Below are 15,537 nucleotides of genomic sequence, written 5' to 3' on the forward strand. Positions count from 1 at the left end.
GCTCCTTAGCTCGCGTGGATCTTTCCAGCCTCTGTGTCTCCCCTCCACCGAGCCACCCCCCTGCTGCCAGCACAGGGGTATTTTAAACACAGACGCCACCAATTCCCTCTGAAAGCCAATCAGAGCTGTGGACTCCCTCAGGGACAAGTCCTTCCCGTCTCTCCCTGAGTGCCAACTGCACACCCTTCCGAACGGGCCACGGTCCTCTTCCTGCCTCCGTGGCAGCTGTGACGCCCCGGCAGCCTCGGGACTCACAGAGGCCGCCCGAGGGTGGAGGGCCCATCTGTGCCTGGCGCACGCCTGCACCGCGAAGTTTACACGCAGCCCCAGAGGACGTGGTGCCCAGCAGCCCGCACGTGGCTGGGAAGAAGCCTCGGCTCTGGGCGGAGTGACCGGGACAGGCTGCGGCGAGGAAGGCGGGCGCTGGAGCGGTCCCGCGCTCCTTGGGGAAGGCCACACGGATGTCGCACTTATTACACTGTCCTGCTGCGCCAGCGTGAGGAGGAAGCCCCCAACTGGTTCCAAGCCTAGTGAGACCCGGCAACCCGCCCTCGTCCCGCCGGCCTCTCCCTCTCGGGGGCTAAGCTCACAGCTGTGACAGGTTCTCCCTGGCGTCCCACTGGCACCGCCCCTGCTCTCCGGGACCAACTGCACCCCCACACCTTCCCGCCAGGAGCTCCAGGGAGCTTCCTCTCGCCCAGTGGGCGGCAGCCGCGAACTGACACCCGCACACTCCGGGGCTTTCACTCTCTCCGACTCGGGAGGTTTCCCCAGTGACGTCACCTGCTGGCCTCAGGCCCAAGGTCTGCCAGGCTGCCAGCTGGTCCTGGGCCCCGTCCCCTGGGAGGACCTGGTCCTCCCTCCCACAGGGCGGGCTGCAGCGAGGCTTCCCGGAGTCTGCCCCTCTCCCTCCCTCCCCTCCCCCCCACCCCCTGACAGTTACCCTTTTGCTTCCAAGGCAGTGAGACCTCCCTATTCCCGTGGAGGGAGGTCAGCACTGACCTTCAGGGCAAGGTCACCATCACCAGAGCTCGCGCGTCCCCAGCCAGTGCCCGACCCAGGGCCATGCCCTGTGCTCAGAGCGCCCGGGCTGTGGCCCCGCCCTCTCCCCCAGCTCCTCAGCGGCAAGGTGGTGCCAAGAGGCATTGAGGCCACGGAGGCTGGAGGCTGAGCCGTGGCCTCTCAGGGCCCTGCCTCCCCAGCAGCCAACAAAGGCCAGGGAGGGACGGGTCCCGTCACCCAGGGACAGATGTCCGTGTGGGCGCGGGTACACACACTTGTCATGTGTACCTGGGTATGAGGATGGCACGTCCGGCCACCCAGGAGGAAATGCAGCGGGGCAGCACCTGCCCCCAAAGCGGCGTCCAGGCGACTCAGGGCCGGAGACGCAGCCGCGGAGCTCGTGCAGCCATCGTTCCCGTCCGCGGCTCTTCTTGCTCTTGCCTCCACAGCGCCTCCCACCGAGGCCAGCGAAGAACAAGGCGATGAGCAGCAGCGGACGGCCGCCCCCTCGTCTGCAGGAGGCCGGGCACCTCCTGAGGCAGCTCCCTTCCCGCACAGTGGAACAGGTCACCTCACTTCCCGCCCGTGTCCCAGGGGTCACGCTGTGTCTCACAGTCCCCGTGTGCTGTCTGTCACCTCCCAGCAGCGCACACGTCCGTGCCGCTCTCAGCGACCCTCCTGTGTCACCCCCCAAAGGCCTGCGGGGCCGCGCTCAGGGCTCAACAGAGGTTTGTGTGTGGACCGGTGGGTTCGTTTACTCATCCATCACTCGGTTCCAAGTAAACGCACCACCACCCCCGGGAATTCTGCCCAGAGTGAAGAAATGCATTCAGTCTACCACATGTGCATGGAGCACACCGACGCACCCAGCGGTGGGCACGAGGCCGAGGACGGAGGCTGCTCCCACGAGACCAACACAGAGAACACAAGGACGACGGACAGCCTCGGGCTCCCAGGAGACCCTGGGGGTGGGACGGGGTCAGGGACACGGGGCTCAAAGCGGACCTGGGCGATGACTGGCGCACCGGCCACTAGACCCCACGCACCCGGCTTCCCCCGGGGCCATAGCGCTGCTCGGGGCCCCAGGCCTCGGGTGTGAGGACCGCGTCCCGCCAGCGTTCCCACTTTTTCCTGTTTTCCATGCATGGCCTCAGGCCTCCGCCACCCCTCTGCGCAGACGCGGCCTGTCTGGCCGGAAAGGAAGCTCCGTGGAGGGGCTCTCAGAGGTGGGCCCACCGGCTGCCCGAGACACAGCGCCTGCACTGGGCAGGGCGGGATGCCTGGATGCCCGGGTGCCGTGGGGACGCTGAGACACCATCCTACCCAATTCTACTGACCAAGGGCTGCAGCTCCAGATCCAGAGCACCCTCCCCTCACCTGGTCACACAGTGGCCCTTCCTCTGTTCCATTACGTGGTCCTTACACCCAGGGCGAGACCAGGCCTTGTGCCAAGCCCCACCCCCACGTGATTCCTGGGGCACCTGGACCATAAAGGCTTCTCCCACACGGGCCTGTCCGCTTCTGTGACCTGAACCCACATGTGAGAGGGTGTGTGTGGATAAGAGCATCCGCACAGGATGCCGACACCACGTGCCCACGCACCCAGCGCGGCGTCAGGAAGGTGAGGCTGTCTCCCTCCTGCAGCAGGACAGGCGCAGGCCCGCTGGCTCAAGAGGTGACCCCCTCATGGCCCCAGTGCTACCTGGACTCGATGACCCTCTACGGGCCCATAAACTGTCCTCACACCCACACCTTTGGAAGTATGCACAGCAATGAGTTGTCCTGGGCAGTCTCCCGGGTCTTCCAAGGCCGGTCAGTGCCCTGCCGATGCCGGTGGTGGGGAGAGTGGCCAGGGCAGGACAGCGTTCGCCTCGCACACGGTCCCAGCCGAGACTCTCCAGGGCTCTGCCCAAATTCTACATCGATTCCCTTTGTTCATTCAAGACAACAACGCAGCTCAGAGCGAGATACCACCGGCAAGCGGGGGCCGAGTGGAGGGGCAGGTCTGAGCCGTCCCCGCAGCGCCCCTCCCGGGAGGCAGCTAAGGGGAGGTTTCTGTGGGGCCCTGACTGCGTCTCCCGCCCTGTCAGGGCAGCGGCGCCCTGAGGCCGCAGGGGGCTGAGGGGAGGCCCTCGGACGCTCCGCTTGGCCACCGGGGTCCACTCGCTGCCCCGCTGGCTCAGTCTGCCTTCGGCGGTGCTTTTGGCCCGAAGGCAGGGGGAGGCTCAGTGCCTGGAGCACGTCAGTGCAGCCAACAGGAGGTTCCCGTGCCGAGTGTGTCATGCAGCTTATGAAGCACCTACTATGTGCTATAGGCCTGTCCAGGCCTCGGGCACTGCAGTGCTCAAAACATGTGTGTCCCACTTTCGTGGCGTTGTGCTCGGGCTCCCAGGACAAGTGGCTGCTCCGGTGGCAGGACTGAGGCCACACGTTTCTGTCCCCCTCCCAGACAAGATGGCTTTCCCACACCCACTCTCTGTGGTCAGACTGTCCCTCTGACCCTCCTGTGCCTCCTGAGGTAAGGCAGCCTCTCCCTGTCACTCGGGGAGCTCTTGCTCCCGGCCAACCACCTCCTCTTAGAGCCTCAGGCCCTGGCCTGCAGGGGACCCCGCGACGCGGGAGGCAGCCCCGATGGGTCTGTGCAGAGCGCCGTCGTCCATCCGAGGGCTGTGCACTGGCGTGTGGAGGGGGACGAGGAGGAACCTCTTCGCTGCTTTATTTCCAGTAACGAGCCTCATCACTTGGTCACTGCGCTTTGTCCTCGGCCACACTCCCCTGGACACTTACCTGAGGCCCCTCAGAGGCAGCAGGAGGTGCGGTGAGGACCATGAGCAGGGGCCACGCCTGATCTCTGCGCTCTGGCGCTTTGGACTCAAGGGCGAAGGGTGCTGTGTGAGCGGGGATGAGAGGAGGAAGGAGGGAACCCTGTACTGACCCGGCTGAGCGGAGACCCCTGTGCCCCGTCAGGAGGCCCAGAGCCGGCGCAGAGAGCTGTTCAGGAAAGACAGGTCACCGTAGCACTCAGGTGGGCGAGAGGGGAACGGACAGAAGAGGGGGCAGCACAGAAGGGCCTGGAAGTGAGTCTGGAGGTGAGAACGGGGCATGGTTCCTGCCAAGTGCTGGGCAGCAGACAGGCTGCGAGGAGGTGCCCTGAGCGGGTGGCAGGGGTGAGGGGGGGTCTCAGGAGAGGGGGAGGACTTGGCTGTGGGGGACGGAGCAGTCTGGGGAGCGAGCGAGGGGGGAGGACAAGTGAAGGCGGGGCCAGGACACAGAGGTAGGGACACACTGACCTGCCGGGAGGGCAGCTGAGGACCGTCCCAGACAGTGGGGACTCCTGAGGGGGCACAGGCAGGGACAGGGATGGGTCAGAGGTCGTGGAGCAGCCGGCAGGTGCAGTGGAGGCTCCTCCCGCCTCGGCTGGAAGTTTCTCGAGGAGGAGATGGGGGAGTGGCTCCTGCCCGGAGGAAGGGGTGAGGCTGGTGGGAGGGTCACTCCCCAGTGAAGACACGCGCTCTCCCTGGGGGGGCGGGGGGTGACCCAGAGCACAGGAGAAGGGCTGGAACGCACCGTCCCGAGCGGGAAGGAGACAGCACATGCTGGCCCTTCTGGGTCCTTCTCGACCTCTGGCGCTTGGCCCCCCTCTCCCAAACGCAGTGACAGGGAGCAGGGCTGAGCTGGGCTGGGGTGGCTCGGAGGAGGGTCTGGGAGGAGCGTCTGTGTCGGGAGGCCCCCGAAGGGCAGTGGCTTGTGGAGCGTCACCTTTCAGACGCGAGAGGCCCCGTGCTCCCCTCCCCTCACGGGACCCTGCCTACAGCCCTGCACGACAGTGTCTAGTTCCAGGTCTCACAAATGCTTGAAACGACACATTTTAACAGCCCTGCTCCTCCCCCCAAGGAGCTCCCCATCCCTTTGTAAAGGGACCGCCCTCTCCTTCGCGAAAACGTCCCCTCCAGCCCACCCGCGCCTTCGGCTGAATGGCGAGACTGACCGTCGACACCAAACAGGCCAGCAGACCAGAGAGCCCCCTTCTCCCCACGCCCAGGACGGCTTGCCCGCCCCCCCACCCCGGCCTGCCCGCCCCCAGGCTGCTCGGTGCCGTCCTCACCCCCTGCGCGTCTCCACAGCACGGGTGCCAATTTCCAGGCCATCCCGCGATGCCGTACCCCTCCCTCCGCTGGCACACACCCAGCGAATGCGCCCTGCGGCCAGGCCGGGCCGGGAGCTAGAAACACAAGAGCTGGGCACGTCCCCAGAAGAGCCTCCCAGTTGGTGGCAAAAGTAACAGTAAGGTCGCGACGATTTCAGCAACATGTGAGCTGCGGGAACATGTGAGCAGTGCGTGCGGTGACGGCCAGACCCACCCTGCTCACCCCCCTCCCTGGGCCCGCGGGCCGAGACTCTCCGCTGACCAGAGGCCCAGCCCTGACCCCTCTGCCAACGAATCCTGCAGGAACAGCTCACGCCCATCCCGGGGAGGAGACGGGAAGGGGGTGGCGCTGCCCTGGTCCCCGGGAGAGCGGGGTGCTTCCCTCCTGGGCACCTGCTCCCGGGGCGGGGATGCACGGGGCAGTCACCTGATCTGTGGGAACCACCAACCTCGCTGTGGACGTGGTTTCTGGGGACCCACATGAGAACTGCTTTCCAGTGACCCCAAAGCCCCCGTGCTGAGCGTGAGGGTGGGTGGGAGAAGCCGAGCAAGGGGACCCAGTTCTCTCGCTCTGACCCTCATGCACCGGATTACAAAATCCCAGTAAGACAAACGGACACACGAGGACAAGGCCTCACGGACCCCCGCGGCGTGGATGCGCACTGAGCAGAAAGACTCCCCTCACCCCCAGGCTCTGCTTCTGTGCTGTCCGCAGGCCCGGGCCCGCGGGCGCAGTGGGTGTGTACACTGTGTGCCCCCCGTGGCGCCAGGAGGGACGGTGGGCGCAGCGGCCACGAGGCAGCGCCTACCTGTAGATGGGGTCCTGCATCACCAGCATCTTGGTCTCGTCCCACGTCCACTCCTTCTTCTGCAACAAGAGAAACTGCACATGAATAAGCCAGCTTGTCCTCAGCCACGGACCAGCGCCCACATCAGGCCCCAGGTGCTCACGGGCCACGTGTGCTCCAGAGCCACAGCTGACGGCTCCCAAGGACATGTGAGGGCTGTCTCACCCGCCCACAGGCCCTTCGGGAGGGTCTCCCCGGGCGCAGGGGTGACTCTCAGTCAAGACACCGGAGAGGCAGGGGCGCGCGACGCTGTCCAGTGGCCGGGGAGGCAGACGCCCCCTCCTCTCTCACGGTGAGGGGGGAGCGGGACGCAGCTGGGAGGGACCCTGCACCCGCCGCAGAGGTGCTCTGCCGTGAACGCAGGTGGCCCTGAGCTGCTGGGGAGCAGCCCAGGAGTGGGACCGGGGGGCGGGGACACCCCCGTGCGTGATGTGTGGGGAGCACCCGATGTGTTGGGGAAGCACTGGCTGCCATCCCCAGGCGGGGACCGAGCCCTGCCCCGCCCCAGAGGCAGTGCCATCCAGGCCACTGGGAGGAACACTCTCTCCCGCGGATGAGAGTGAGGAGGGAGGCGAGGCCTCGAGGCCAGAGCATCTGCTCTGACGCTGTCAGCACGTGGTCAGCCCCGCGGGTCCCAGAGGCCGTGCACGGGCGCCGCTCAGGCCCGTGGAGACTGGGCCCGCCAGGCACCCAGGCACCAGGAAGAACCACCTCGCAACAGCTTCACTCATACACGATGCTGTCCACACCTGGCACGGACCCACACACAGAGGCACACACACGCACACACACGCGCACACACACACACACACGCATGCACGCACACGCCACTACATCCCCGAACGCTGCCTCCATACCAGCCCAGCCCCCGAGGGTTACGTGCGAGCCTTCGGCATCAGGCCCAGTTCCAGACACAGACTCAGCTCAGCTGAGACGCGGTCTGTCCGGAAGCTGCCCTTGGGACAGGCTTCCTTTTTGGCTTTCGGTTCATCCTCACCGGAGGGTATTTTTCCACTGAGTTTTAGAGACAGTGGAAGGGAGGGGGAGACAGAGAGAGAGACATCGATGTGAGAGAGACACATCGATTGGTTGGGCCGGGGATCGAGCCTGCCACCGAGGTACATGCCTTGACAGGAATCGAACCCAGGACCTTTAGCCTGTGGGCTGATGCTCTATCCACTGAGCAACACAAACCAGGGCCTGAAAGGTTTGGACCCACAGGGAGTAAACGTGGAAACGAAGAGACGAAGCCATTTTCTGAGAGAGACCCCCAGAGGCCCAGGCCGCCTCCTCACCGGGCCGCACACCTGCTCGCCGGCCTCCGGGCTGCGCGGCCTGGCTCTCTGACCGGACCCCGACAGGGTCACTGGGTCTCGTCCCCGGGCACAGGGACACACAGACGTCCCGCCCCCCGGCCTCTCACCCTATAAACAGAGGTGGTGCGGGACGCTCAGGTCCCAGGCTGTCCTGGAGCCCAGAGGACGGAGGCTGACCGCTGTGAGCGGGCTCCGCCCGTCCGGCGACCTCCGTGACGACAGGCAGGGCCCGCGCTCCCCGCGCTCCAGCCCGAGGCTCCCCTCACCAGCCTGGCGTCCAAGAACCGAGAACCGGGTCTGGGCAGACCTGTTAGACCGCCTGCTCCGGCCGCAGAGGTGGGGCCCAGGAGGTACCGGGATGGAGTTTCACAGTGAGTCACAGGCCCTGCCTCCGGCTCCGCCTTCGCCCACCTGGTGACGGTGACTCCTCTGCGGGTGTGCATCGCGGGCAGGAAAGGTGTCCCCGCGTAAGAACCAGGGGGGCCTCGGTCCCACGGGGGAGGGTCACACAGTCCGATATGTAATGAGCGGTCACAGCCCTGCAGCCTGTGCATTTCAAAGGAGTTTGTTCTTCATAAACAGTGAGTCGTGTCCTACTTCCTCCTACTCACTTCCCAGCTCGCAGCCCGAAACTCCTCCCAGAACCCCAGGAGTGTGAAGGGGTGCGAGAGAGCAGGCTTGGCTTCCTGTCCGGGAGACCCTCTCAATGCCCGCTGTCCGGGCGACCAGCCCCTCGGCGCAGGGACGGCACGGAGGAGGGCAGCGAAGATGAGTCCTTGGGCTGACGAGACGGCCACCCTGAGCACCTCCTCCGCCCCAGCTGCCCAGGCCGAGGCTGCCCACGGCGGGGTCGCGCAGGCGGCTCTGGAGGCCCGCGTGGGACTGAGTGATGGCGCCTCCAGCGTGGACGGAAAGACCCTCTCACAGCCAAGCCCCTCCCGCCTTTTAGAAACACACCCCCTCCCTCGCCCACCAGCAACCCCAGCCTGTCCCAGACCCGCCGGTCCTCCTCCCACAGCCACACACAAAACAGCCGTGGGTGTCGCCACACGGAGGAAGGCCTGCTCAGGCCACACCCCTGCCCTGCGGCGCTGCCTGCCTCCCGCACGCTGAGCACGGAGGACCTCGGGGGCTACTTCAGAGGCGGCTGAAGCAGTGGCTGTGATGGGGGACACGCCGCCCCTCGCCCTCCCCGCCCCCGCTCACCCTCCCCACCGCCCTTGTCCTACCCGCCGAGCTGGCCTGTCCTCACTAGGACATGATCTCTCCCAAGACCCAGGCGCAAAGGCGAAGGTGTCAGTGTGTGCTGGGGGCACGAGGATGACAGGAAAGGACGCCAGCCGCCACGACACGAGCTGACCTGCCACGGCCTGCCTGACCCGGCTCCGCGGGGCGGTCCACCCGCAGGGAAGGGAGGTTCCATCCAGAGCGGGACTCACAGGAAGGGGCCCGCGCCCCCACCCCTCACCAGCTCCCGGCTCAGAGGTCCTACCTTTTTCTTCTTCAGAATCACTTTCACTCCGTCCACTGAAACCATAATGCTCACTTTCTTCTTCTTAATGTTCTTGGCTTTGAACTCGTACTGCAGGAGAGAAGGAACAGAAATGCGGACAATCAGACTCGGACCGGACAGAGGCCCACAGACAGCCCGAGGGACACGGACACTCTGGGTCAGAACAGGGACCCTGAACGGTCACCGGCTCGCTGCTCAGCCTGCAGGCAGGGCCCCGGATGGACCTAATCGTCCTGCCCACGTGGACACTCTCCTGGGAACCCAGAGCCGCCCCTCAGCGACTCCGTCTGCGGTTTTACTGCCGCTGTCCGCCAGGCGACTCGGCCTCAGGAAGACCCGAGTGGCCCAGTCTTCCCTTGGGCTGCACACACGAAAGGTCATGCATGCTGTGACTCTCTCCAGTCCCATACCCAAGTCCTCTATCTGCAGGTGGGTCTCCACGTCACCCACAGCCTGTCAGCTGAAGGCCTGGGGCGGAGAGTCTTCAGAAACCTGACCAGCGACCGTCCTGCCTCAACCCCACCCTCTGAGCCCCTCTAAACACAGCCCAGCGCCCGCACTGCAGACGGCGCGGCCCCACTCTGTCCACAGTTCTGTCACAGTGGCCTACTTCCTACGCCGTGCACACACTCACAACTGGTGGCATAATTCTACATTCTCCTCACTGCACCTCATTCTGAGCACTTACCCATTTTCACCTGGTCCCCACCTTGGTGTCTACCTAACACTCACCTGCCAAACTCCATAATCAGACATCTGGGCTACAGATTAAAAATAATAAAACGGGCCCCAGAGCCGAGACCTGCACTGCAGCCCACAGGCCCTCCTCCCCGGCCCTCCCCAACAGCCAGCACCCAAGCTGGTCAGGGGCCTCCGGCTTGTTGCCTGTGCCTCTAAGACCGAATCATTTCTCGTTAGTGTGTCAACAGGAATGTACCAAATGCCCCACCAAGATGAAAACTTTGACAATCTCATGAGAAGCCCAAGCCGCCCTGGGCTGTGACTCTTACTGCTGTGGCTTTATGAGCTCAGCTTAGCGCTTCCCATCCTGGCTCCAGTCTATCCCATCCACCCGTCTCCGCTGAACGGGCCAGTGCTTGGTGGTGCCATTGTCTCCTCCACATCCTTCTTCTTCCACTTCCCTGGCAATGAAGTCCACCAGTAGGCAGAAGTGCAATGCTGCGGGCACCGTGCCACCCCCCTGGTCCTAGAAGCAGGTGTCCACAAAGCAGGCCCTCGCCCATCTCAATTTCTAGAAGGCCCTGTGGTGACCAACTCTTTGGCCTGTTTGGCCACCTCCCTGCCAGTTCCATTGTCTCTAGGACCCTTTGTAAATCAAGATCCTCACCCATGGCTGGCAAGAGGCTGGACCCCGCCAGCTCCTCACCTGTGTACCTGAAACCTTAACTCTTCCTATAGCTTGCATTTTGACAACTTGGCCAAGTGTTTAAATACCCGCATCTTAAAAACTCAAAATGCGCCAAAACCGGTTTGGCTCAGCGGATGGAGCGTCGACCTGCGGACTGAAGGGTCCCAGGTTCGATTCCGGTCAGGGGCATGTGCCTGGGTTGTGGGCATATCCCCAGTGGGAGATGTGCGGGAGGCGGCTGGTCGATGTTTCTCTCTCATTGATGTTTCTGGCTCTCTATCTCTCTCCCTTCCTCTCTGTGAAAAATCAATAGAATATATTTTAAAAAAAAAACTCAAAATGCAACTAAACGTCCTTTTCGGAACTGGAAGCAACTTGAAGGTGACTGTGCGCACGGGGGGGGGGGGGGGGGGTGGTGTCTGTGGGAAGCAGGGACCCCCCCAGAGAAGCACGACTGGAGGGCGCACCGAGTCCCAAGGACAGAGCCGCACAGGAGTCCCCTCCTCACAGCTGGGGTGCTAGGCACGGCCTCTGAGTGAAGGGGCCACAGGAGGCCCAAGCAGCCTGGGCTCTCCAGCCGGACACTCCGCATCTACCCTACCTGCCTGGAGGCCAGGTGTCACCAGCCCTCTCCAACCAGGTTGTGGTTCTGCTGCAAACCACAGACGTGGAAGGAGATCGGTTTCTGAAACACCCATTGTAGTCAACACCCGTGTATTACAGCCATCACGCCTCCCTGGGGCACCGCGCTCTCTGCTCACAAGGTGAAGGGACCAGAGATGGAGTGAGAGGGAAGCAGAGCCAGGCTCTCGGGACTAGCCCTCCCTCTCCCCAGCCCTGCTGCGCGAGGGGCAGGTGTGCCCGGGAGGAAGCACCTGTGTCCTGCAGGAGAGGAACTGGGTCGGCTCAGGTTTGCTGGGGCTGAAGGACAAACAGGCGGGGGTGCCACCCTCGGCGGCTCAGGCAGCCTCGCCCTGGAGTCTGTGCCCACAGTCTGCTCTTTCCCCAATGCTGCCAGGCCGACCTCATGCGCCCGCTTGGCCAGGCCGAGCCCCACAGCAAGGACAGATAGAGCCTGCAGGGCTCAACCCGTGGGGACAACACAAGCAAGTCCTGGAACCACAACCAGGAGGACCAAGGCCAAGGGCCTGGTCTGAGCAGTGCCCAGGGCTGCCCTGGAACTGCTGGGCTGCCCAGCGAGGCCGCGAGGGGATGGCTTCAGATCCAGCAGGTGCCAGGCGCGCACACACACGAGCGAGCGGCAGTGAGAACGTGGCTGGACGCCAGCGTCTCCCAGCTCCCCAGCTCCTTGTCCCCACCTCCCGGACGCCTCCCAGCCCTGGTGTCTCCGCCCAGCCAGTGCTGGCGACACAGCCAGTGGCAACTTCACAGGGAAAGCCAGGCCCTCACTGGCCGGGAGACACTTTCGTGGTCACTGAGCCCCATTCACACCCCCCCCCCGCCACTGCTTCCATGGAAACCACATCGCCACACTTTCAAAGGGAGTAGCCACAGGGACCCCGAGGAACAGACCTGCACAAGGCCACTGGGCCACGCATGCTGGGGACTGGGGACCCACAGGCTGTTTAGGGGCCTTCATTTCTTAGCAGAAAAACACAATCACAAGTGCAGAATTTAAAAATTACAAATAAATGGGGGTAAAGGCAAGCGTGGCGTTTCTTTCTGAAGCGTGACCCCTCTGCCTGGTGCAGCCGGACCACGCTCAGGAAGATCCCCTGCAGCCCAGTCCACATGCACATCCATGTTCTAACGCTTCTTAACACCCTCTAAAAGCCTCTGACTTCATGGATGTATATGCTGAGAACTTAACATAATTGCAAGTAAACGTGAATGATTTTTGGCATTCAACTAAGAAGAAAAACAATCTCAGATGCAGGCAAATTCCACAAGAAAACGGAAGAACAAGCCAGGCCGTGAGGCTATGGGACAAGGGAACCATATTTTTGAAATTGGACACAGCAGGCAAAGCAGACGATTAGATAAAACGGAACAAGACACTTTCACAGCAGCCACGGAACGCAGCCCAGGGAACGGACGTGGACACTGGTGGCTCCTCGGTTCCCACCCTCCGAGCCTGAGTCACCTTGTCTCACGGAGACGCCCACACAGTCCTCCACGTGCTTATCGTGCAGTCTGGCTGCAACTCCAGAAACAGCCCGGGTGTCTTTCTGGATGTGAGAGAGTCTCTTCAAAGACGGAACACGTAGCTCAAGTCAGTCCTGCACACCCAGCTCAGGAAGGGTGAGAGTCCATGCGTGTGTGCTCGGCCACGTGAGCACAAACCCCAGAGCCCGTCCCAGACGGTGAGACCCCCTTCCCGCCCTGAGCCCTGGAGAGACCTCAACCACAAGGCTCACAGCGGAGGGAAGGTCCCACGGGACCACCAAACGTCACCGACACACCCACCCGCCTGGACTCTTCCTTCGTCACTGCCCGTGTCAAACCCAGCAGGCTGTGCACCCCTGACTCAGCAGCCGTCAGAACGTTATCCCTGTCAGAATGCTGGAATATCAGCCATTGGAACGTCAGCCGTCAGCCAGCCCTGCAACAGGTCAGGCAGGCACTACGGTCAGGCTCTCCACGCAGACCGTGTGGGCCTGGCCTATGGGCAGACACACCTCGAGCTGAGAGTGAACCATGGATATGAGACACGGGGACCACTGAGGTGTCCACCTGGAGACACACCAAGGTGGGAAAGGAGCTTTGAGGGGAGCAGAGGTGGACTCAGTGGGGAGAGGACAGACCAGGCAGCACCCGATGCCTCCAGCGTCAGGGCTGCACGGAATCAACTCTCCCAGCAGCACCCGCGTCCCACACGGTCCAGGAGGGGGACAGGGAGTCATTCCTGACCACAGAGCATGCAAAAAGCAGGAGATGTGGTCCCTGATCTCACAGGCCACAGACAAGTGAGAGAGACGTGTGTGGCCATCCTGGCCCAGCGTCATAAACACTGACGAAGGGGACGGAGGGCCAGGGATTGGCAGGGAGACCAGGAAGGGGGCGCAGAGGGCTGGGAGGCGGGGCGCAGTGGCCCGAGACACATCTGCAGAGCTCACAAGTGCAAACAGCCCGCATCCTGCGCAGGAAACGGGCACGGGTGTGGTCAGAAACGAGGCTGGGAGGCAGCCAGGGACAGTGCGCAGCCAGCTCTGAAGTAACCAAAACAAGGCAATCGATCTGGACAGAGCGGAGAACTGGCCTGTCTGAAATTCAGATAAAGAGAGACAGCGCGGCCGAGAGAAAATGTGAAGTCAGGACGACAGCCACGGAGACCACGCAGCACGGTGGCGATGGGGCTCCGGGCCCCCACCACCTGCCACACCTGCACCAGACAGGAACCTCGCTTCTTCCTGCCCATGAGCCACCTCTGGCTGATCTTATAGGAAGATCCCCACAGAGAAGCCACGCCCACTGCCCTCCCGTGGCCCCTGGCTTTGGGCAAGTTCCCGTCAGCTCCTTCTGAAAGTCTCCTCCAACCAGAGGCTCTGTGGCACCTGTCGTGGCTGAGGCCTGAGCCGAGTTGGCATCATCTCAGTGATCCCTCTCCAGCGGGCCCTTCACCCCGGGACCCAAGATTCCTGACCGACAGCTGGGAAAGGCTGAACGAGAGCCAGCTTCCCCGCCACGTGCTCTGGAGCAAGAAGAGAACTGAGGTGGAAGGACCATGGAGAGCGGGCTCCCACGTCAGGCACAGCCACAAGCAGCTTCGCCCGGCCAGGCACCAGGCGCCACAGCCAAGGCCTCGGCGCAGGCCAACGCACAAGGGACCCAAGACCCCAGGAGAAATGGCTCTGCTCTTCAGAGGCGAGAGACACTGCCATTCCACGAAAAAGCCACCCGTGAGTCTCCATGTGTGAGGGGAGGACGGGCCCACAGAAGGTGAGGGCCACCTGGCAGGGTGGGGTGAGCCACGTGGCCCCGAGAGACGGTCGCTTCACACGCTCTGCTTGGAGAGCAGTGAGTCCGTCGCCCGCACATCGGCCTGGTTGTCTGGCCAGCCGCCAACCACCCGCGGCTCCTGGGAGCGCGAGGGGAACGAAGACCGTTTGGGAGAACACGGCCCATGAGAAGATGAAGGTCATCTGCAGGCCAGGCAGGAAGAGCCTCAGGACAGCAGAGCCGCACGCCCACGCTCACGCTGGCCCGCCCACACCGGCTGCCCGTCCTCACCTCCGGCCCGGTCCACTCCACGCTCCTCCGCCCTGTCCCCCCTGGCATCTGCCCAGTGGCCCCACAGGAAGGAAGTGCTGGCACGGTCTGTGTCCTGTTTATGAGCTGACATCCACGCAGTGACCTTGACGCCGCAAAAGTCCTTCACCTCAGGGGCCACCTGACCTGCTCGCCACCTGAGGCACTCCTCCCCCTGTTGGGGGAGTGTTGTTGGGGGAGCACGTGGGGGGGAGGAGTGTTATGGGGGAGCATGTGGGGGGAGGAGTGTTATGGGGGGAGGATGTCTGGGGAGGAGTGTTATCGGGGGAGCACGTGGGGGGAGGGGTGTTATCGGGGGAGCACGTGGGGGGGAGGAGTGTTATGGGGGAGGATGTCTGGGGAGGAGTGTTATCGGGGGAGCATGTGGGGGGAGGAGTGTTATCGGGGGAGCACGTTGGGGGAGAGGTGTTATCAGGGGGAGCATGTCGGGGAGGAGTGTTATCGGGGGAGCATGTCTGGGGAGGAGTGTTATGGGGGGAGCATGTCGGGGAGGAGTGTTATGGGGGGAGCACGTCGGGGGAGGAGTGTTATGGGGGGAGCATGTCGGGGAGGAGTGTTATGGGGGGAGCACGTCGGGGGAGGAGTGTTATGGGGGGAGCATGTCGGGGAGGAGTGTTATGGGGGGAGCACGTCGGGGGAGGAGTGTTATGGGGGGAGCATGTCGGGGGAGGAGTGTTATGGGGGGAGCACGTGGAGGGAGGAGTGTTATGGGGGAGCATGTCGGGGGAGGAGTATTATGGGGGGAGCATGTCGGGGGAGGAGTGTTATGGGGGAGCACGTCGTGGGAGGAGTGTTATGGGGGGAGCATGTCGGGGGAGGAGTGTTATGGGGGAGCATGTCGGGGGAGGAGTGTTATGGGGGGAGCACGTCGGGGGAGGAGTGTCATCAGGGGAGCATGTGGGGGGAGGAGTGTTATCGGGGGAGCATGTCGGGGGAGGGGTTTTATCGGGGGAGCATGTCGGGGGGGGAGGAGCATTATTGGGAGAGCATGTCGGGGGAGGGGTTTTATCGGGGGAGCATGTCGGGGGGAGGAGTGTTATGGGGGGAGCACTCTGGTCTGTCCGGAGCTCTGACCACTTCCACAGGCGCCAGAGGAAGAGCATTGGGCAGCA

General features: G+C 63.5%; 1 protein-coding gene across 1 annotated transcript in view; it reads right to left on the reverse strand.

Annotated features, from left to right (window-relative positions):
* Nucleotides 1-15,537, reverse strand: part of NOS1AP (nitric oxide synthase 1 adaptor protein) — a 105,142-nt gene that overhangs the window by 28,012 nt on the left and 61,593 nt on the right. Inside the window, exons 4-5 of the mRNA XM_081112580.1 lie at nt 8,806-8,895; nt 5,959-6,017 (exon numbers count right to left, since the gene is read on the reverse strand). Coding sequence (XP_080968706.1) covers nt 5,959-6,017; nt 8,806-8,895 — 149 coding nt within the window. The remainder of the gene's footprint in view (nt 1-5,958; nt 6,018-8,805; nt 8,896-15,537) is intronic.

Source organism: Myotis nattereri (assembly GCF_964212035.1).
Source record: "Myotis nattereri genome assembly, chromosome: 18".
Lineage (NCBI taxonomy): Eukaryota > Metazoa > Chordata > Mammalia > Chiroptera > Vespertilionidae > Myotis > Myotis nattereri.